Source organism: Homalodisca vitripennis, chromosome 8 (assembly GCF_021130785.1).
Source record: "Homalodisca vitripennis isolate AUS2020 chromosome 8, UT_GWSS_2.1, whole genome shotgun sequence".
In the NCBI taxonomy this organism is placed as follows: domain Eukaryota; kingdom Metazoa; phylum Arthropoda; class Insecta; order Hemiptera; family Cicadellidae; genus Homalodisca; species Homalodisca vitripennis.
In genome coordinates, this window is record NC_060214.1 from 15,624,979 (window position 1) to 15,650,105 (window position 25,127).

Sequence of the window (25,127 nt, forward strand, 5' to 3'; positions counted from 1 at the left end):
ATGGTTTTGCATTGAGTTTTTAAATAAAGTATAAATCTCTATGTAAATAAATGCAATACCTGGTAGGATCGATGCGAGGATGAAACCCATCAATTTTCACTACATTGACTTCTTCTTTGCTGTACCTCGAGTAGCTGAAGGTGATCTGGACAGATAAAGGTAGAGGTCATTATAAAAGAAGGATCACATAAAAAAATAGTAGTAAATGTTATTAAAACAATAATTTTCCAATATAGTTTATTTTTTGGATGAGGCTATTTGAAACCAAAGGTTTCATCATCAAGCTAACTCGACAAATAAATATTTACATTATTTTTATTACAATTAATATTAAAATACCATATTTAGAAATATTTCAGCCAGTAAGAAAAATTAGATATGAGAACAGTTTTTTTTTTTGTTTTGTTTTTTTTTTGTTCTCTTAGGACAAGAAGCTTATAAATTGCACTTAGTCCTGTAAGGACCTTTGCGCTGCTTCCGGAGTGATAGGTTATTCAGGATGGGTAAGGTTAGGGAGTAGGGGCCGCCTCCTATCGAGATCCATGAGGAAGAATTAGGGCACTACATCTCAAAGTCATCCCGGAAGAAGGGAGGCCAGCTGTGAACCAGCCTCTCCAGTCAAAGTAGGCAGGGGGTGGTACACCCTTGCTGAGGTTAACAAGAGCCTCTGAGGTAAGGGAACAAACCCCACCAACTCCAACAGCCATCCTCCACAGTAGGCTAGACCTATCGAATTGCCCATGAATCCCAGAATCTCAACATTTGCGGTTAGTGATGTGCCGCTAATGGACATCCATATGGTTGCCCAGATTGAAGTGGCACATCGGTTTTTGCTGTGCCCAGTGGTGGGTTCAACTGGTAGGTATAAACCAGCCAGAAGTGATCCCTGCTGGGTGTATGAGAACAGTTTAATTTTTGAATAAATTGAGAAGAAAGAAGACTGGAATTTTCAATAGTGCCTTCTTCATTGTTTATGAGTTTTTCTTTATTTCTATTTATGTGTAATGTTTTCCAAGCATTTAATTTAATTGGTTTTGTTACTTCTTTTATTAATAATTTTAGATTTTTAACTGAATTCTGTGACCTAATTCATTGCAGTGCTTGGCTACAGCAGATTGTTCAACTCTTCCATATTTTATGTGTGATAAATGCTCTTTGAATTGTGTTCTATTGTTCTTTTTATTTGTCAAATATAAATTTTGTCACAGTTATCGCTTATAATTTCATAAATTCCTGATTTATTATCATTTGAAATTTTGTGTTTGAGGTTTCCTAAAATTTGGGATAGTTTGTTGCTTGTTCTATAAGTGACAGTTTTATTTGTATGTTTTTTAAAAGTTTTGCATATTTGGTTAGAAAAAGTGCTGTATGTTGTGCAAATAAATTCTTTATTAATTTAAACAAACTCTCCAATAATATAAGTTTTATTTTTGTGAGGCCTTTCGTACTCAATGGAGAGTTTGTTTAAATTAATATATAATTTCCAATAAGAAAAGAGCTTCAAGAATGTAAATAAATTCTTGTCTTGTGGTGGCCTTAATGTAGTCTTATCTTTTCTAGTTCTTCTTTTCAATGCTTTTTTCAGTATATTGTCAATAAGGTGTGTTGTGTAACCATAAAAATAACAATATTTTTGATGTAATTTAGTTCTTTATTGTAGTTTTCTGTTGAAAGTTTTGTATTTAAAAGATGCTCTTCCAAATGCTACCTTGCTGGCTTTAGGTGGGTTTGTAACCAGGTAATTTCCACTGCAGTATTGGTGTACCATGTTCAGGGCAACGTACGAGACACTGCTCAGGCATCCGAGATGGATTCTACTTTACTATGAATCACTACTCAACTCATGTGTAACAAAAGTGAAGCTTTGATTCATCAATCAGCCTTATGATCGTAAATCCTCAGTCAGACTGACAGAGACCACTGGACTGTGACTGAGGAGAAAGCTGTCGGCTTATTTACGTGCAATGTCAAACTCTGGGATAAATGCCAACCGAATCTGTATCCAACATTCTGTTAATGAAACTTTCACCGATGATTTCTAAAATAAATAAACTAAAAATATTTAATATGTAATAAAGAATATTAAATAAGCGACACAGTTGTTCCAATTTACTACATAATTTGTATTGTATAATTTCTAATTAAAAAATTACATAATTATAAATGAAATGATGGAATTGTTTGAGGATAAATAAGCAAACATTTCTTTTTAATATGTTACAATATTTTGAAATGAATTTTAACACTTTCACGATGACGGCTTATTCCTGGACATTTTTATTTGACATAGAATTTTTGGATAATAATGGTAAAAAACCGTAATAGTTTTGATACTCTCCTTATACGTCCAAGTATCTAAAAAATTAATTTACCTCAAAAACTAAGCAATCTTGTGCCCCACAGAGTGCAAGGTATTTATTTAAGTGTGGGATCACATTAAAAATAACCATCAAGACAGGCAAATAATAAAAACGTAATAAGGAAATGCATAGCAACCTGCACCCCATCAAGACGAATGAAACGCTTTATGAAAGCCTGGTGTGTATCCCCGATTGTGTATACAACGGCATGTATCTGATGGGTCGTCGTGAACATGTTCGAAATTAAACAATTATAAATATAATAACATAAACAAAAATTGTCTGAAGAAATAATCAAAATGATAATATTGGAACATTTTGAAATAATTTTAATGGAACTATATAGAATTTTTTCAGCAAGTTTACAAAACGTACTGGTAACGTTATTGAGAATATTTATTACAATTAATAGGATGTTAATTAATGTTCGCCTCATTGAAATTTAAAAGATGCACCAACATTCGTGCCATAATTCACTACAACCCGAAATGTTACAAATTGTAACATTACAGTTTTTCATGGCTAGAGAAAATCCGATGTATCTTACTTATCCTACACGTATCCAAACTTGAGGACGTAATACGAGTATGTACAGGAAGGTGGCGGGACTGACCTGGTCGTGGAAGGTGTCCTGCCTCAGGAACTTCATTGGCTCCAGGTGAGAATGGAACTGATCCACCACAGTCAGCGGTTTTCTCAGCAAATGTTCTGAACAACGTACAACATATTTATTTCAGTAGAGCAAGATTCAACATCTAATGTAGACAACATAGTCCAGGTGTATAAGCACACAACCCGGTCTTTCTTACGATTCATAGAGGAATCTTCCTAAGAGAGGCATTATTAAAACTATCAAAAGTAGCCACTTTAATAGTCTGCATAGATGGCTGACATGGGTTTAAGAATTATTTATGTGTCAGAATATTAGTTTTAAATTCTTAAAGCTGACAAAAATATAATCTGAGAAAAATGATCATTTTATACTTTTAACCCTTTTTATACCTCCCCATTTTGATGGAGGTTACCAACACTAGTATGACAATAAATTTAATTCTTCTAAAAAATGTCTCTATCGATTTCAAGAAAAACAAGATTGTTTTCTTATATAATACAAATTGGCTATGGTCTTGGACTATTAGCTCAGAGGCACTAATTTTATAATAGGTGGATTAATGAGCTAGCTATTCTGGGTTTCTACGGAATTCGACTTTTTCGGAATTAAATGATTCTTTTATTCTACAACATTGATTTGGTTTAAAAATCACAGAACTGATCATTCCATTGCACTCGTATAGTCCACTTTGTACAATTTCAACTCTTTTCAATGACTTTTTCTATGAGTAGTCTACAAAAAATTTGCTTTGAGAATACAAAAATGGCCAAAATTCTGTAATCTATTATAATTTTTTAATTATTTCAAAGAGCATATACAGGAAGGAAAGGTTTGTCAAATTTATGGAAATTAGTAGAAACATGAGTGTTGTGACCATTTAGGGTATGCCTGAATGCTACTGGAAAGATATATGCAACAATGACCTGGGTTGTATGGATTTCAGGGGTCACAATTATTGTATCTATTATAGATCCTGAGGGTTGCGGTGACAGGGATCTTATTTTTGCCCTTTCAACCCTTTAGTATCTTACTGTAAGTTGTTTGGTAATTTTAACTTGCCATTGGTTCAGTTTGTCAACAAATTTGATACCTTGATTTGAAAATGGGACAAAGTGTTCTCGAAACCAGTTAAACAATTGGATTGAAAATAATAAAATGTGTAAGTTGTACTTAGCTCTACTTTAAAAATTCTGTTTTATTTACAAATAAATTATTTGTTAAGTTATTATGTTAATAAAATAAAAGTGAAACCCATATAAGTGGTAACATATTTTTGGATAACCCTGTATATCATGACATCTACCTGTGATAAAAATTGTTCTACAAAATGCGCTTGAATGAATATCATCTTATAGATTAAGAGTTTTCAAATTTGAAATGCGAAACACACAGTATGGTAAGACAGCCAGTGCCAGCACTTACCTATGATGTAGCCCATGGTAACATCATCGGGCAGACGGATCTTCTCCCCAATGCTCATAAACTTGCCGTCTCTGGAACAAGAAAGAACACAATTATTGCATTTCCAGAACATAACTCACAAGAAAACGCAGTTACAGGTGTATTGGCACAAAGCAGAAATAAGGGGTCATATGAGCCTACTATAAAATTTCTAAAATTACATACTGAAGACATGCTAAGGAATCTGATGTTGTCTCAGACTTGACTCCTGGAATCTGGAGTCATGTTCACCAGTCTGGAGTTAGATACCAGACGCTGCAGTAAAAGGAAGGTTAACTTGAGCTAAATTCAACATTCAAATTGAATCAACTCTTCCTACTGTAGCTACATTATGTGTAGAAAACTCGGTTGCTCCACCGTGCTTACAGATCGTGTCAGAAACATCGTAGTGCACTCAATTGTGCACCTGATGAAACAATGAGACTGCTACATCATCTTTTTATGGGTGCCTCTGATGTCGAAACGATGTAAAGGTCCGTTTTGAGCTTCTTTGTCGTCGACTTTCTTTGGATCTCTTCAGACGAACATGCCTCCAGATTCCAGGAGTCAAGTCTGAGACAGCAGACGCTGCAATAAAAGGAAGGTGAACTAGAGCTAAATTCAACATTCAGTATACTTGTATAAACATTTAGTCTTAATCGTATCACCAAGTTATGAATGTACAAAGTTGCAGTTTGGTTAAAAAGTGATTGAATTATTTTTAGTTTAGTCCCAAAAAACTTTGGAAATTCAGCTTTCCTACGAGACTTGTTCGAGTTTCAAATGATTCTTAACACCATTCATTACACAATTTTCGGGTTTATCAAAATAGATTTTTGTCTTTTACAAGTGTATATAAATATTCTAAATAAAGAGAAAATAGATAATCTAAATGTCATGGTAAATTCACATGACAAATTAAACTGATACAACAAGTAAGACTAAACCGTGATTCCCATAAAGCTTCCGTTTTGCGACCTTGCGATTCAACCATCTCTGATTCAACACCCCTCGATGTCAACATCAAACAAGCCAGTTGTATCAGAATATACTGTTCTCTAAGAGAAGCCAATGCCACCGAGACATTTGTCAACGACAGCGCCACCTGTAGCAGCAATCAACTGAACAGAACGGTGAACACACATGAACGAAAAGCGCGTAGGAACGACAGCGCAGTGAGGTAGAAGGGGTAATGGAGTGATTATAGGCCAAACACTTGGCGGTGTAAATATTTATATTTGAGCGGCAGCGGCGGCAGTAGCAGGGCGCATGCGCTGGAATTGTGTGAATGTGCCCAACAGCTGTCGGGAATGTTAATGTCCCCAGCTGATTTATAAGTCAGCTGTTCACGAAACTGGCCGGCTCCAGGCTTGACACGCGCCCATGAGACATAACCTACAAATAAATATGCCCGTAACAGAATACCGTTGTCATCACTACCGTAACTTAAGACTATTTTATCACTCTCATAATTGATTATTACCTCAAGACGCAATAAATTACTGCATTTACTCTCGTCTTTTCCAGACTATCCATATTCTAGGCAGAACCGAACTGAACCTCTGCAATCCATTTTCTTGTTAAAGTTCTGAATGAAATGGCGAACATGACACGTCCAGATTAAGTCGTTCTAGGAAAGAATAGTTCCAGGGTTTAGAAGTCTGGATCCTGGCTTAAAAGTGTTTCAGAGAGCCTTGCCAATTCCATAAGTAATTTTTAAAGCAGCTATGGTGGGAAAGGCTGATTAGATGTGAATGTTGAATTTAGCTCCAGTTCACCTTCCTCTTGCGTGCATCTTCTGAAATCTGATGTTATTGCAGACTTGACTCCTGAGATCTGGAGTCATGTTCGTCTGAAAGTATAAAAAATAGTCGGTGGCGAAGTCGTTTTGAGTGTCTTCATTCTTCGTACCGACTCTTCAGACGAACAGGACTCCAAATTTCAGGAACTTAAGTAAATTTAAGCACCGAGATCTATTCAAATCTTATTTTTAACACTACCCTCAGTTTCCTCCAGAAAATTATGGCAAGTACAACTCTGCTAGCCAGAGCTAACCTAAAACGAAAAGCTGGTCCTGGAAGATAAGGTGATCTAGATGTAATTATCTTCATTAGGGCCAACTGTTTTGCCTTGATACATCATGTTTATTCTTACATGCAATCAATTGTGAATTTACATAACCCAATCTTCTTACAGAGGCTCTACATGATAAAATGGGAATGATCAACCAGCGCCAATTAACTTAGCTAATGCGTTTCTGAAGGAATACGAAGGTAAGAGAGAGATATGAACGATAATAAACCTAAATCTCACCAACAACCTAGTTCTTTCACGGCACTAACAACCGAACTTTCGACGATACAATCGATAGAGAATCTCGTCAACGAAAGAATAAAGGGAAGCATCTGGGGTTAATTAGAATGGATGGCCATTGAAGAGGGAGTCTGAGGCCTGTATCTGGGCATTTTAATGGCGGCTGGACATTTTGGGGGCCGAGGCCAGCCGAGGAGTGTGAGCGGGAACTGTCTAATGAGCAGATCAGGCCCGCTGATAAGAGCTGGCCCGATCATTGATAACAAGTTCGACCGCCTCGGAATGCCCGCCCGATCTTCCTGCGGAGCTCCAACAATAACTCGGCTTTCGGGTCTTCAGTTAATTTGTATTTTAATTAATATCACAATTTTAATTAGTTCCCCATTAATTAGTTGCCAAGAACGCTTGTCGGGCGACAACAGAGAAAAGAACTTTCCGTGAGCTAAATTCAGTCTTCACGCCGAATCTACCTTTTCTTGGAATTGTGTTGTGTTTTTGGAACTTTAAGTGATGTGTTGCAGTTTTTGTATATTGTTCCTCAATCTTACAAATGTTATTGACTCCAATACACATCACGAACAGCAGGAAATCCTCGTAAAATTTGCTTATAAATAGCCAACTCTTACTTCCATTGAAACGATGGTCTGCAAAACCTGACTGACATTCACTAAACTCAATAACTCAATTCCGAATCTTTAGAGAGACGGTCTGAAAAGAAACCCAACATAATAAATTTATATATAATTCTTTTTCGAGGTATCTGATTCCAAAATTGTTCCGACAGTAATGGCAGACCGGTATTGAATAACTCAACAAAACTCATCATAATGCATGTCCGTCGACTTAAAACGGTCACATTAATCACACAACTTTCTTAGAGCATTATTTATGGACCAAACCGATTCTTATTTCACTTACTATATGCTTTAGGAATGATGTTCACGCGCAAACTTGTTGCAGGCTTTCGTGCTTCAAAAGGAAACTACAAAACATGTTGCTCTAAACTGCAGAAGTGAGTCATGCAAGTCAGTTTTCAAAACTTTAAATAAAATGGTGGCTTTTGTCTCTAAATTTTGAAAGCAGCATCACGTTCAAATGTAGCATTATAAGAGATGTAGATGTAAACAATTACGAAATAAGGTAGAAGCTGGAGAAACTGCCGATTTAGACAGCACACAACGATCTTTAAGATAATTCTCCATCACAACCTTTAGTACGCAGTTTATAAGAAAGCATCCAAGGTACTCTAATGCATCAGGCATTTAAGACTGTTATACTCAGATAGGCCTTTTACTGACGTGACACATTTTGGCACACATTTAGGCTAAGGATTCCAATTGCGTTTTTACTGAGTAAATGAAAAAAGGGGTCTGAACATTACGATGCAAGGCCTAAACTAAGTATGATTTGTGTTACAGCTTACGCAAAATGCACATGCACGTTGAGAGCAGGTTATACATTACAACGCTGAACGTGAACACGATTCCAATTGATTACTCGTGTTAACAGAGAATGGTGTAGTCATGGTGAACCGAAAGTGGTCATGGCTGTAGGTGGCGCAGTCATGTCCACGATAGTGTTATCAGATCTGCAGTGCAAAGGTGATAACAAATGACGCTGCGGCCCCGTCGACACCGTCTTGTTAGTGCATGTTAATGAGCTTCATTAGAGATCTGACGTCATATCTGAGCTCGGGACATCAGCTGATCGGGACTCGTGAGCTGTCCCGGTGGCCCGAGATGGGATCTGTCAGCGACTTCCAGCTCAGGTGGCAGTGAAACCCCACACACAGCAGACGTGCGGTTAAATCCACCGATATCTTGTGAGGTGTTGTGGGTGCATTTCCTGATCCGAGACTGAGAGGACAAAGTATTAGCGATTAGGAATTGCGTCTGGGTACGGTAGGTTCATACACACGCACGCGCGCGCGCGCGCGCAGGGAATTGGAGACGGCCGCAATTCCACCTTGTTTTCTCACCTAGTGAATTTCCTCAATCAAATCAAGATTTTTTATCATTGTAATTTTATCCTAGTGTGATTAGTACATATAGATACGGCAGGTGCCGTGATGGTACCCCCCCCCCACCCTATGCGGTCGTGAGTATGGGGGTGCGTGCGTGCGAGGTGACTACCTGACCCTTTTTCCTCCAATTGCAAACACTACCACTTGTAATCAACACGAACAATCGATACTCAGACACACGTTACACCACCACTTGTGATCAAGATGAACAATCAATACTCAGACACACGTTACACTACCACTTGTAATCAAGACGAACAATCGATACTCAGACACACGTTACACTACCACTTGTAATCAAGACGAACAATCGATACTTCAGACACACGTTACACTACCACTTGTAATCAACACGAACAATCGATACTCAGACACACGTTACACCACCACTTGTGATCAAGACGAACAATCAATACTCAGACACACGTTACACTACCACTTGTAATCAAGACGAACAATCGATACTCAGACACACGTTACACTACCACTTGTAATCAAGACGAACAATCGATACTCAGACACACGTTACACTACCACTTGTGATCAAGACGAACAATCGATACTCAGACACACGTTACACTACCACTTGTGATCAAGATGAACAATCGATACTCAGACACACGTTACACTACCACTTGTAATCAAGACGAACAATCGATACTCAGACACACGTTACACTACCACTTGTAATCAACACGAACAATCGATACTCAGACACACGTTACACTGCCACTTGTAATCAAGACGAACAATCGATACTCAGACACACGTTACACCACCACTTGTAATCAAGACGAACAATCGATACTCAGACACACGTTACACTACCACTTGTAATCAACACGAACAATCGATACTCAGACACACGTTACACTACCACTTGTAATCAACACGAACAATCGATACTCAGACACACGTTACACTATCACTTGTAATCAACACGAACAATCGATACTCAGACACACGTTACACCACCACTTGTGATCAAGACGAACAATCGATACTCAGACACACGTTACACTACCACTTGTGATCAAGACGACAATCAACAATCAGTCACATGAACTGTACAATCGGTGTTCGGATTGTCCTTAGAAACGGTATTGATGACATAAGCCAAGATACCGACACAAATTTCCGGTGCCAAGTTCCTTATCGGATTTCCCTCCTACGATAAATCCACCTTAAAAGATTCTCGGTTCCACCCGCAAATCAGCTGATCTGTGTCGGCGCGATGCGACGCTGCGGTTTGGCGGGAACACGTGTACTGTGCGATCAGCTGTCAATTAACCAGCTGTGCCACACATTCCAGTCTGGCCAACCGCAAACCGATACCCGCCTAAATAAACCAGTCCACCCGGGCTGCTAGCAGCCAACCCACCTCTTGCACTCTGACTGGGCGAATTGTGTGTGTCCGATAGACGACTTTTCCGCGTGGACGGCCACGTATCAACTTTATACTATTGTTACAGATCACCAACAGTTCTTTTGGTGAATAGTCAATTGTAACAGTTTAGATCTTTATGGAAATGAACATGTACATCTCGAACATATTTGACCTAAAATTGGAAGAAATATTTTAGTATAAATTGTACCGTTATTTAGTTGTGTTTTATACAATACATATTTTCGCAACCCTGTTACTCTTTACTGGTTAATATAAGTTACATCCTATGTTCTTGAAACTAAGCTATTGGCGGATTAATAACCTAATTGGCACGCGTATTAATTTTTTCCCTCGTGAACTTTGTAGCTGCCGAGAAACATCTCGCGAGCCACGTCCGTAAGTAAAATTTATGTTTTTGTATTATAAACTAGCCCTTCCATGTGAGACATCTAATTTTGAATGTAATATAAAGTAAAGTAACTTACCTTGGTTGATGTTTTATATGGCAGATTAATATTGATAATAAATAGTGTGGTGACGTCCTTCTAACGAGACCACGTTGTCATGAATGTTAATTTATCTCGATAAATGGCTAATACCGTCGTGATTTTGTTTTAGGTGAGTTCAACCGAGTCTGTAATTTTAACTTCGAGTATCTGATTACAACTTAGAGTGCTTTTAGACTTATAATGTACTAACCTTCACTTTTCCGACTACAGCTGCAATGTCGAGCCAAGATGCTGACGCCCGCGCTTGTGAGTCGACATCTACGTGAAGGGAAGTCGATTTTAAAGTTTTAAATAGTTCTTAAGTTCGTATACAAAATTCCCATAGAACACCGGAACCATTAGGCCCACCTCCATGATATCATTTAGTTCATGATCACTTTATTTGGCAACAACCTGGCAATACATTATTTTATGTTTAAGATCTAGAAGTGCCACAATTAAACGTATTTGAAAATCGAGTATTCATTACTACAACCTCAGCAGTGTCCAACCCCATGTGTTCCGCTCATTCGGTACAAAATTCTTTATATAAATTTTGGTATGGATCCACAAGATACAAAACTATAAGGTACGGCTTCCATTATCGTCAGTTTTTTAACAGCTCACCGGAAAACCGAGATTATAACCGAGGCATAACTGTGCCTACGAGTTATTACAGTGTGGCAGTTCAATCGGTAGTCGATTCGTTTCTCCCTTGTTTTACAGCAACAAACACAACTATAAAACGGTAGCATTACAGATTTATATTCTAAAAGCGTTACGATGCTACTTATGCTGTCATTCCTGGTGTGAAATCGGCTCAATAAAATTCATAACTTATTACCTTCAACTGTAACGAGATGTAATTTAATGGCGACTTTCGAACTCGGTATAATTCAATTGTAAATTGCGTGACTGATGTGTTAGACATCGAAATCGCGATGTTCTTGTCTATATTCGGATAATACGGCATACGGATAATCGATTATTTAATGATGTATTAACAAAACCATTAGTAGCTTATTGGAAATGTACTTAACGGTTTATACCATTTGAAGTGACAAAACGTTTTTTATTTAAAGGAGTGTTTAACCCGTTTTACAGCCCTGTCTACGTATGGTTGGGAGGATTAAAAAGTGGAAGTCGTCCAATCGGTCAGTCGGATCTACACTTGGAAGTTAATTGGATCCGGCTCTCTGTTAACTACTGTGGGTCCATTAGTCCCAATTGAGTTGGGCTGAGCTGGTCCATCGGATAACAGATTACGAGCTTACTCGTCCACGTGGCTCTGCCTCTGTCCGGTAGCGCAGTGCTTGGGCGTAGGCCGTACCGTGGTATTTTACCTGCCGTACCAAATTGTGATACTTCTAGAAGAGCCTGCTGTGGGACGGTAAGACGAGATTACGGTTACGTTATCCGAAACCATGACCCTGGGAACCACGTTTGGATGTATTAGTGATGAGGAAGGCCCTCAAATCTAATCGTTACCGCCCTAGCAGACACCACACTCCTCTATAGTATTAGCAGACAGGGAGTGCGGCTGGGGTAGTTTCGCACCCACACAAACAAGTGCAAAAGAATTTCCACTCTGTTATTGCACTTCCCCGATCAAATCCAGATTTTTTAATTTGTAATTGTATCCAAATATGATTAGTATGTACTGTATAGATACTAAATATCGTAACGGGAAAAATACCAAACACATGATACATTGGAGTTGTCACAGAGCATTGCTTAGTCATGAGTATAAGATGTCGCTGAATAACCCGTGATGGAAAACGACAAGTGCTGGGTTGCCCTAACCCTCTGCGCTCGTGGGCGTGGAGTTGCGTGCATGTGAGGCGATTATGCTAATACTATACATCTTCTCTATAGTGGATCTCTAGTTGTGCCCTGAAGTATGACGTGGGTCTCTAATTGTCCCCTAAAGAATTATCACGTGGATCTCTAGATTCACGCTTAAGTATAAAGTGGGTCTAGATGTCCCCTGAAGTATCAAGTGGATATCCTCGTCAGCGTGGTCAGACTTGACCATCCTAAATCGCACGTACACCTGGTCTCTGAGCAGCTACAACATTATACCACGAACGTCAGCGCCTCTTGTTGTTGGCACGAAATCAACACTCCCCGCCGCGCCGGAGATGGACAAGTCGAAGTGTGCAAAAACGATAAATTTCCGGAGAAAACTGTCAGTTACAAGATTTTTGTTTTTATAGAGCAGTTCTCGAAGTGAGCAGAGTCGGCTGGCGGCAGGCCCTCATCGCTGCGAGATACCGCGGCAGCCTGAGCTGCGGATGTTTAATAGTGGATGGCTAAATTATCCCACAGCGGCGATTAATACGGGTTCTTTAAAAGCTCACTCGTTATCGGCCGCCGATTCGTTCGCTACGCTCGCACGCTATCAGTTCCGGCGGAGTCTCTTTCTCGTGAGACAGTGGTGGGAGGGGGGGGATTCGGAGGCGATTTGGCCGGACCGAAGCACCTGCCGCCGTGGCGAGCGACTGTCGACTCTGTGGCCGTCGGCGGACGGCACACTCTCGCTCGTCGCCCGGCCACCACTAAATCAACCGAGAAAAACTGCAGCCGCGATAAACTTAGCATGGAGTATTCAATTAAAATACCCGACTCGGTGGACCCAATTATGAGGAATCCGAACCAGTTGGCCGACAACGCTCTAATGAGCGGCCAGATATGTCCAACAACGTAAACCTCCCAATTACCGCCTGCCGGCCATTCTTCGCCCGTAGAGTTATACTCGCGGCCGGGCTTTTTCAGTGGGAAGCGGCGCGTCGCGACCAGGGAGCCGATTGGTCGACTTTGCGGGCACCAGCGATGGAGGAGCGCCCGTTAAAACTAATGCGGCCATTTGTCGGCCGAAAATACTGAAATGCTCGGGAGCCCCCGACAAACGACAGAGTTACAGAATATTTCACTGCAAACATCACATTTCCCGCGATTCCAGTGAGTAGTAAACGTTGGGAACCGAAGTGAAATACTGAAACATTAAAATACACGTGGACAATTCTTTGTAGAACGCATTTCGGCCGTAATAAAGTTTTCACCCAGTGTGGCCACAACAGCGACGATAAATATCCCCGCGTTGTCCTTGCCGCGCGGTCGGGGCTCCACGGCCATATTTATCGAAGGACAGATACAGTAATGGGAAAACAATAAACCAGCTGGCCGATAATTACATCCAGGCGGGAGGTGAGTTGGGCAATTACATTTTGGCCCCCCGCCTTGACCCCCCGTCCAGCAATGGTCGGGTACCCGGGGACCGGGGTACCGCGGCGCAGGACACGGTGACGTGAGGAGAGGCCGGTACTCATCTCGCGCTCGAGCCCTGGACCAGCCGATACACGAACAACCGATGACATACTCGAGTCGCACGAACACATCTGTGCAATCAGGATAGAATGATGGTCTATAGCTACTATTCTTAGACCTTACGTACAAAACGGCTCTTCTGAAATCTGGAATAAGGAAAACCAATTTCTCCAATAAAGGTCGTCAAATTGTTACGGAAAGAAGGGTGGTAGCAAAGAATGCGGTTGAAAAATTCGAAGCGCTAATTGCCAATGATACCAAAGGGATCAAGTAAAGGTCCGGCATTCCCCACCACCACGAATAGTAATAAATTTGACTCATAAATAGGAGTGATCATAGAACAATATTGATTTTTTTATTCACACGGAAATTCGAGAGGTCAGCCACAAGAAGAAGTGCACTCACGTCGTTAGCTGAGCGAGATCATGAGTTCTATATCGACTTTATTGACTTCACCAAGTGTACCATTAATACTACTGGGTTGCAAGTGAACGAGCCTACGAGGAATGTGAGTGTTTTCCCTGTCTGGACTCAAGCTCTCAGTCGTACCAACTGTATTAATGTTACTACTGGGTTGCAAGTGAAAGAGCCTACGAGGAATGTGAGTGTTTACCCTGTCTGGACTCAAGCTCTCAGTCGTACCAACTGTATTAATGTTACTACTGGGTTGCAAGTGAAAGAGCCTACGAGGAATGTGAGTGTTTACCCTGTCTGGACTCAAGCTCTCAGTCGTACCAACTGTATTAATGTTACTACTGGGTTGCAAGTGAACGAGCCTACGAGGAATGTGAGTATTTACCCTGTCTGGACTCAAGCTCTCAGTCGTACCAACTGTATTAATGTTACTACTGGGTTGCAAGTGAAAGAGCCCACAAGGAATGTGAGTGTTTACCCTGTCTGGACTCAAGCTCTCAGTCGTACCAACTGTATTAATGTTACTACTGGGTTGCAAGTGAAAGAGCCCACGAGGAATGTGAGTGTTTACCCTGTCTGGACTCAAGCTCTCAGTCGTACCAACTGTATTAATGTTACTACTGGGTTGCAAGGTGAAAGAGCCCACGAGGAATGTGAGTGTTTACCCTGTTCTGGACTCAAGCTCTCAGTCGTACCAACTGTATTAATGTTACTACTGGGTTGCAAGTGAAACAGCCCACGAGGAATGTGAGTGTTTACCCTGTCCGAACTCAAGCTCTCAGTCGTACCAACTGTGTTAATGTTACTACTGGGTTGCAAGTGAAAGAGCCACGAGGAATGTGAGTGTTTACCCTGTCCGCACTCAAGCTCTCAGTCGTACCAACTGTATTAATGTTACTACTGGGTTGCAAGTGAAAGAGCCCACGAGGAATGTGAGTATTTACCCTGTCCGCACTCAAGCTCTCAGTCGTACCAACTGTATTAATGTTACTACTGGGTTGCAAGTGAAAGAGCCAACGAGGAATGTGAGTGTTTACCCTGTCCGCACTCAAGCTCTCAGTCGTACCAACTGTATTAATGTTACTACTGGGTTGCAAGTGAAAGAGCCAACGAGGAATGTGAGTGTTTACCCTGTCCGCACTCCAAGCTCTCAGTCGTACCAACTGTATTAATGTTACTACTGGGTTGCAAGTGAAAGAGCCAACGAGGAATGTGAGTGTTTACCCTGTCCGCACTCAAGCTCTCAGTTGTACCAACTGTATTAATGTTACTACTGGGTTGCAAGTGAAGTAGCGCCAAGAGAACGTATCCAATGTGACGTGACTATACCCTGTCCGCACTGCAGCTCTCAGTCGTACCAACTGTATTAATGTTACTACTGGGTTGCAAGTGAAAGAGCCAACGAGGAATGTGAGTGTTTACCCTGTCCGCACTCAGCTCTCAGTCGTACCAACTCTGTCGTACCAACTGTATTAATGTTACTACTGGGTTGCAAGTGAAAGAGCCTACGAGGAATGTGAGTGTATACCCTGTCCACACTCCAGCTCTCAGTCGTACCAACTGTATTAATGTTACTACTGGGTTACAAGTGAAGTAGCGCCAAGAGAACGTATCCAATGGACGTGACTATACCTGTCCGCACTGCAGCTCTCAGTCGTACCAACTTAGCCTGATAGAGCAATCTAGCAATGAAAACTCCCTGCAGAGAGCAATTTGCATGTAAAACACCGCGGAGGGAGGGCGGCACCGTCGTAATATTTTCCGCGTACCTGTAAACACACTCAAAGCTGCACCCGTACTCGCCATAAATCACTGGAATCATTTACGCATTTATTATACAACGACAGATCCTTTAGTGCTTTGGAGATATATTGGTCCAACTGTGATTCCCGACAAGTCATTTAAGCGTGTCAACTCCACGGCTTGAGCAGATTGTAATCTTTCAACTCGGCAGACATGGGTTTTGGAAAATTTATTGACAATGGAAATGACTGACTGACTCATCATTGCAATTACATGCAGAATTACTTTATTTCACACGATGCCTGGATTCTCACGAGCTTTTAAGGTAGAGGATAATTAATTTTTAACAGTGGACTCCAACAACCTAATGGTTAACATCAGTCGACATCCGAATCATCAACAATGGCCGGGGAATGGGCAGCGGTCACCCATCCAAGGAACAACCACGCTCGACGTTGCTTGACTCGGTTATCTGGCGATAACCACTGTACCCACTAGTCCACGCCATAAGTTCATACAGGTTTTGAAGTGTCTCAGAGTAAACTCCCGCAGGATGAGCCTACACATTTATTATTTAACTAAATAAATTATTCAGGAGCCGCCCACAGGCCATAGAATGTTACATACTACCGATTTACAAAAATGCTATAATTTTAAAATTAAACTAAAAGAATCTTCAATTGGAACAGTTAAGAAGTGGGTATAAAAATATGCTCATAAGACTTTGTTACTTCCACTGTACCAACTACTATACACTTTTACATCACTAGATTTTGTTTTACTTTGTTTTATTAACATATTATTTCACTGTTTAGTAATTCTAAATGCGTACGTGATGTATGTTATTAAGTAGGTAATTACAGCAAATTGGGTGTACTACCAATTTATAAAATGTGAAAATCTGATCGTTATATACATTTTATGACAACATTCGCACAATCCAAACAATTCAAATTCAGATCTTGGATTTCCAAAAGGTAAAGCTTAGACTATAACATATAATTTTTATGTTTAAAATAATATATAATTTTACATTATTATTCAAAGCGGGTACTCAGAATTCTGATTTCCATATATAACCAAAGATATACCACGAATCGTACAAAAAGCTGCCTTACATGTTTATTTCATTTATTGCCTAATATTTCCAACGTAACCGCCCAATAAATTAGATTACACAAATTAATAGCCCATTAATGTCTTTATTTTCAATGAAGTATTCAAAATTGTTTTTTGTTAATTTAAATTTTATTTTTACAAACAAAAATATTACAGAACACCTTCCGTTTGAAATATTAAAGAAGAAGGCATGTAATTCGAAAGAAAAAAAAAATCAAAATTATTTTGAACAGCTTAGATGATAATTATATGGTCGTAAGTTGCATTAAATACATAGTTTATACATAGGCCTAATAGATAACAATGATATTTTCTATAAATAAATAAATTCCACGATTAGAATCTTCGGTACTTTAGTATTATCAGGTGCTCTATCCCTATCTACTGTTTATGTAATACATACGTATTAACGTATGTAATATAAATAGATAAAGTTAAAACATTTACGTGCACTCACGTGATCTGAGATTGACTTTAGGTGCCATATATAGGGATGTTTTTCTTTTTATCGCCAGAACTTTGGGGTGGCGCCTTCATTGAAGTTCGCACTGATGACCAGGGGCATTTCCCACCAGTACTTGGATCGATTCCTACATGGTCCAACTTTTCCGAATTTAGATCACGTTGGACGATCTGGCACAGGATCTGAGGACGGGAAAGCGATGATATGGAATGCTCCCAGGCCATCAGTGCGGACTTCAGTGGCGCCTACCCGCTCTTCTGGCGAAAAAAAGAAAAACATCTCTCGAGACAGTACCCAAAGTCAATCTCAGATCACGTGACCGCTCGTAAACGTCATCTTTCACTCTGGTACTACTAGTAACATTTTTATAAAAACCTAATCTAAACCTACTTATATAGCGTAACAACAAATAGTAGATAGGAACAGAGTGACCACATAATACAAAAGTAACAAGTATTCTAATACTAATATAGGCTAGATAAACAATTCCTGGAATGGAGCTGTGACTCACCCGGCCAAGGGCAACATCTTGAGGGCAAGGGATCGGCTGAGACAGAAGCCAGCCCCACCCGTGGCGAACCAGAAGGAGATGTTTTGCTGGAAAACAAATTACACATCAAAAACTGTGAAAAACAAGCAGATAAATTCTAATATTATTTGCAGTAACTTAAAATATTTTTCCATGAGATATTTTTCTTGGAGAAAATAGTTTCACAGACCCCTGGCGCGCTTTAATTTATTTTCATAACGAAATTAAATTGTTTCATAAATAAAGGACTGAAGACAAAAAACAATTCTGAAATTCTAAAGTATGTACATGAATTATAGCTTGAGAGAGTCACGTGGTTTTATTTATTTATAAAACAATTAAATTGTGTCAAGGAAAAAATTAAACACTTCAGCCGTTTTCTTATATTATATTTACTTAAAAATATAATTACCTTGAGTCATAAATAAATTAAAAGCATGTCACTCCCTTCAGCCATAAATCATGTACATACAGTAACCACATGTAATATACTGAGCCCCTTGACCCATCTATAATTTGTAGTTGCCTCTGACCCTCTTGTTTGTGTTTCATTCCTGCAGTTTGGATGGAAATGAAGTACAAACTTCAAGGAAGCGAGCACTGGCCATGAGTAATTAGAAAAAAAAAAAAAAACAAACCGAACATCAAAAGATACTATAAAATGTTTACATTTGTATCTTTAACAGATTTTATGCTTGATAACAAAATTGCTTAAATTTTCTACTTAAAATAACTGGAATTTCTCATGCAGTGATCAAAACATTTCACATGTTTCTGTATACAGGAATTTGGTCTTAAAAAGATATGCATTTAACATAAAAAAAGTGTTATCCAAACCCTAAAATCGATTCCAAATCTAAAAGGCACTGAGAGAGTTTCACACACCGTAGCAGCCTACGTGGCTTCTAAATATTTACACAATTTTAATATACTTAGTCATAACTTACTAAAAACATTCGAACGCAATGTTTTGCGGTGAAAACGTATTTCTACTAGCATTTTATAAATCGCGAGTCTTTGGTTTATTCATACACTCCACTGACAAAATAAAAAACATAAAAAATAAGAAAACGTTTCCGATAGAAAAATATAAAACAACTTTTTGGGAAAATATCGACATAATGCTAGCGCACGTAGACTTCATTAACATTCTTAGCCAGGACACAGAACAGCGCATGCGCAGTCGGCTGTTAGCGGCCGAGACCTTTACGATTGCGGCACGCTGTTAGCTTACATTAAACATTTGACAGTTGGAAATTTCAACTGTCCAGCGTTATTGCGGCCCTAATCACGGCCACATATCAATGTGTCAATTACTGCCGAAAATTCCGGACCTCGCGGTATTTCTTCGGTGGAAAACGATGGTAACCTCCTGCTGCACTGGGAAATTATCATTGTTTCAATTTAGCATTTCAGATAAGCGAATCAAGATAAAGGGAGACAATTTATAAGAAGAAGAATGTGGAGCTTTAATCTCATGGCCCCGACGACCTCCCATTAGAAGACGGATAGAAATTATCTGAGGATCACGTTGATATCGTTATCTCTGCGATAACCGCTGTAACCTCTAATCAGACCAGACCTTTAGTTAACGGAGATAAGACTAGATAATGATAAGTAGGAGGAGATTAAAAACGATATATCTTTCCAAGTAGCAAATCGAAATCTCTAAGGCGTCTTCAGCTACCTAAGTCATCATGTTGCATCGGTGCCATATTTTTGCACCGATTAAAGTCATGACGGAAGATCAATTAAAGTGGTTGACCGACCTATGGGGTGGGAGAACCAATAAGCGGCTTCTCGATGGAAGGTGAAATTAGTCCGATGTGAGAATATCAATATTCAAGAAAGCATTTGTCGAACCAAGAATAGTAAGAGCGAAGAATTTTGTTCCAGCATTAATCTAATTTGTCATCTTTTCCAGATTCGCCAATGGGTGCCAGGCGGACTGATTGAGATCTTTCAGTGGTCACCCATCCAAGAAACAGCCTCACTCCGTGTTGATGGACTTTGGTTACCTAAGTGATAACAACTGTACCATGTCATCAGAGTCAAAGACGATGTACCGACTATCCCTTCCTCTGTTTGATAAGATCCTCAATGGTTTACTCAACTCTGTACACTTTACAACAATATCTGATTCTGCGTAATAGAAAACCATCAGAGTCCACCGTCTTCTGCTGGAGTTTCCAACAGAAACTGTACAGTTCGGTACACCACCAAGGACATCCGTGTTGCCCACCGAAGCGCTGCTAAGCCTGGAAGCTCTCTCCTGGAAGCTGAGAGAGAGTTATCGGGTTGGATCGGGTCCATATATCATGTGACCTATCTGGAGGCAATAAAGGTCGAACAAAGTGGCCGGCCAGGTATCGATAGCGCGATCTGGTAGCTATTTATTGTACGGAGAGGAGGACTATCTGATCTGACCCAGACAGAGGGTATATCGCGACATCTCCTGGCCATGCAAGTGGCTGGTGTGTCACGGGCAACCGACCAGTCACGTGGTACCCTTAGCGTGACACCCATTCACAGAGTCGTCAACCGCGTTTGGGAGTCTATATCATCTTAAAGTGAAATTATGATCGCGGCAACAGATCGTAAGTGCAAAGGCGGCGCTTAGTAAATCTGGATTATTGTAAAATTATTTAAAATAATTATCAAAATAAAATAATTATTTACCTATCATAAAAATATTATTATTAATGTTGTATAATACAATTTAGAAATTAATCGTAGAGGATTACAAGTGCATTGTGAAAACAAATGTGTTGCACACAGATTTGGCGGGCCTCGGATACATTTGTGTGTCCCCCCCCCCCATCAACGGTTATCCCATTGACAACAACTCATTATTTTTTTAACGATAGTATTAGTTTGCCCAGTTGAAATTATTTTTAGACAAAAACGTGATTTTTAATTTTATTTGTATTCTCAACTGGAGATCATTCACTTTTGTATCGACATTCCAGTTACGATTCGTTGGGTCAGACCTGGCGCAAGTGTTGAGGTATTTGTTTAATAGCAGGACCTGACTTTTCTGCTTGAATATAAATAAACACGATCGACATTGTTATATCAAAAGCAAGACATTTTTAAAGTAGTAGACACAGTGTCTTCGTAAATTGCATACAAATTTAATCAGGATTAGTGTTATAGTCATTAGGTTGAGCTGTCTCGTAAGTCGAACCCCAGAAAGTCCGGACCCCAAAAACCTATACGAAAAAAACTGGTGTGAGTACACAGCCTTGGTGACAAATATGGCAAAATTAACTACAATGATCTAATAAACCTGGGGTAAATTAAAACTACATCTATCAAAACGCATACCTCGTTCAAGGTTTTTTGTATATCACGCCGACCCTCAACGCAGTTTCTAGCGTACATGAATAGATAAAAAAATGACCAAGATTCCGGGAAGAATGACCATTTTCCTACTTAAAAACTCTCAAGAAATAATTCTAAAGCGTACAAGCCAACTCAGCAATGCAGATATCTGAATAGACCTCATTCCTAAAATCGTACTGCAAGAGTATTCATCTCAGAACGGTAAATCTCTAACGTTTTACACTGACAGTAACCTCGTGGCCAGAGAGCACAACATTACTACAGCACAGCTCTGTCTGCCGACAATTACCGGTGTTGCTCAACATGTACGTGTTCCCAGTAGTGTCAGGGCTGGTCAGCAGACTGGGCGAGGTCGAGGGTTAACACGATATAAATCTGCTCAGTGTTTTACACTCACAGTAACCTCGTGGCCGGTGAGCACAACATTACTACAGCACAGCTCTGTCTGCCGACTATTACCGGTGTTGCTCAACATGTACGTGTTCCCAGTTAGTGTCAGGGCTGGTCAGTCAGTAGACTGGGCGAGGTCGGGGGTTAACACGATATAAATCTGCTCAGTGTTTTACACTCACAGTAAAGTCGTGGCCGGTGAGCACAACATTACTACAACACATCTCTGTCTGCCGACAATTACCGGTGTTGTACGTGTTCCCTGTAGTGTCAGTAGACTGGGCGAGGTCGGGGGTTAACACGATATAAATCTGCTCAGGGTTTTACACTCACAGTAACCTCGTGGCCGGTGAGCACAACATTACTACAACACAGCTCTGTCTGCCGACAATTACCGGTGTTGCTCAACATGTACGTGTTCCCAGTAGTGTCAGACCTGGTCAGTAGACTGGGCGAGGTCGGGGGTTAACACGATATATATCTGCTCAGTGTTTTACACTCACAGTAATCTCGTGGCCGGTGAGCACAACATTACTACAGCACAGCTCTGTCTGCCGACAATTACCGGTGTTGCTCAACATGTAAGTGTTCCCAGTAGTGTCAGGGCTGGTCAGTAGACTGGGCGAGGTCGGGGGTTAACACGATATAAATCTGCTCAGTGTTTTACACTCACAGTAACCTCGTGGCCGGTGAGCACAACATTACTACAACACAGCTCTGTCTGCCGACAATTACCGGTGTTGTACGTGTTCCCTGTAGTGTCAGGGCTGGTGAGTAGACAGGGCGAGGTCGGGGGTTAACACGATATAAATCTGCTCAATGTTTTACACTCACAGTAACCTCGTGGTCGGTGAGCACAACATTACTACAGCACAGCTCTGTCTGCCGACAATTACCGGTGTTGCTCAACATGTACGTGTTCCCAGTAGTGTCAGGGCTGGTCAGTAGACAGGGCGAGGTCGGGGGTTAACACGATATAAATCTGCTCAGTGTTTTACACTCACAGTAACCTCGTGGCCGGTGAGCACAACATTACTACAACACAGCTCTGTCTGCCGACAATTACCGGTGTTGTACGTGTTCCCAGTAGTGTCAGGGCTGGTCAGTAGACAGGGCGAGGTCGGGGGGTTAACACGATATAAACCCGCCGTCGTCACAATCTGCAGCACAACCGGTTACACTAGCTGTTGAACATATCTAATTAATCCCAGTTTAATTAAAGCCTCGTTCAAGAAGTCTTGTACCAAATCTTTTTGTAGAATTAGACAGCGGTGGGAAATTTAATTTCACTCCGAATACATTAATTAACTGAGCATATCATTACAGATTGTAGTAATTTCGCGCTAGAGTTGGAAGTCTAACGCACTTATCAGTGCTAAATCCTTACGCAATAACACTACAAAACCAACTTTACCTATACCATCGATGTGCACTGCACATTTAACAAAGCATTTTGAAAAACTAAATCGCTCGAGTTTCGTTTAAGGGAATAATTGGGCTCAATGACAGGTTTTGATCGCATATAGGCTCCATTTTCAGTATCGTTACTCTACGTTTAAATGTAGTTTTAGGTTAATCAATAATTTGTGTGTTACAATAGAAAGTTGGTGTGATTAAATTGCGTTTAAGAATAGATACAGCTTCATCACTCTGAACTTATAAACATTTTAGGTTATCCCTCTGCCTTAGAGCAATAAATAGACTTAATTTGGGATTAGAAAGAAAGAAACACAGTACTTTGAAGTATATATGAATCTAATCACTCTGCTCATTAACATAGAGTAGATTTAGTTTCAATCACTGCTTCTTAAAATAGAGTAGATTCGTTCTAATCACTCTCCTTTTACAAAGTAGATTTGGTTCCATCACTCTGCTTCTTAAAATAGAGTAGATTTGGTTCCTTCACTCAGCTTCTCAAAGTAGATGTGATCATAATCACTCTTCTTTCAGAGCAGATTTAGTTCACGCAGTGTTTCAAAGTAAATCTAGTTTCAAAACGGGCTTAATTTCACAGTACTTAAAATGTAAATGTGGTTCCGTCAGAATTACGTTAAAGAATTGGCTTTAACACCTGCGTTTAAAAAATGATTAGATCCACTATATCCTGAGTTTACAACAAAATGAATCAATTATTGTATTAATCCTACAGCCTACAGCAGCGCCTAAGGGATGACTCTGTACATCGTGAGAGAATCATTCTAAAGCAATTCTTGATCGTCCCTGACTTGCAGAAAGAAATTGAATTGTTTAGTTACTCGTTACGGAATTAACCGCCCAGTGTTTATATAACATGACGATAGCCGTCCATAGGAAGCAGGTCTTGGTCGTCCAATGAGACCATTCCGATGCTACGTGTCGTGGAGAACAGGAATGAAGAATGAAGAACTAACGTCTGACCATTGCTCTAATTGTCTTCTTTCTTGGAAGAGACAGCGGTCCGCCTTGGCACATGAGCTATGTGGGCGTGACAACACGCTTGCACTTCAAGGAGTTTCTGTTCACGCATCGAGAGTTCAAGCCTGGGTCGGTTTATCCCTGTAATTTGGCTTCTAGAAGGACGGAACCTGAAGATTTGATTGAGTGCACTGGAATAGAGACTTCTCCACAACGTCCAGATTAACCTTTTGGGTGGCATGAAACCTTGAAAAGGTGTCCAAATTGTCTAGTAGTGGTGGTGGATATAATTTCTAGTGAAGTCTGTATTTCAACTAGTACAGCGAACATCAGAACCACCACGGAATTCCACACAACACTAGAATACTTCGTTGGTTATTCACTGAGAATACATGTCATTCTTAGCTCAAAGACATTTTCATCACAGAAAAGAATTGTAAACTTTGTACATTCAAAACTCGAAATAAGAGACGTAAACAGGTAGAATACTCAAATACACAATTGAGGCGGATACTAAAACTTGGACATACAATGCCTCGGAGCTTGGACCCTAACTCATGTTGACTAATACATTCTAAAAAACCGACCTTAAACCTAAATCCAATTTAAATCACTTATTCCAAATGACTCAGTTTTAATCAGACGCAAATGCCAGGGCCCGGCTTGTGGGATTAACACTTCTAATTTGCTGTCGGCCTCCAACTTCTTCGAAATAAATCTAAAAGGATTCAACTCTCGGAAAAATTAATTGGCTCAGTCCTTTCCGAAACAAATCCAAC

General features: G+C 40.1%; 1 protein-coding gene across 1 annotated transcript in view; it reads right to left on the reverse strand.

Annotated features, from left to right (window-relative positions):
- LOC124367354 (fringe glycosyltransferase) overlaps window positions 1-25,127 on the reverse strand; it is a 130,406-nt gene that overhangs the window by 3,551 nt on the left and 101,728 nt on the right. Inside the window, 4 exon segments of the mRNA XM_046824107.1 lie at window positions 60-145; window positions 2,974-3,068; window positions 4,396-4,466; window positions 18,202-18,287. Coding sequence (XP_046680063.1) covers window positions 60-145; window positions 2,974-3,068; window positions 4,396-4,466; window positions 18,202-18,287 — 338 coding nt within the window.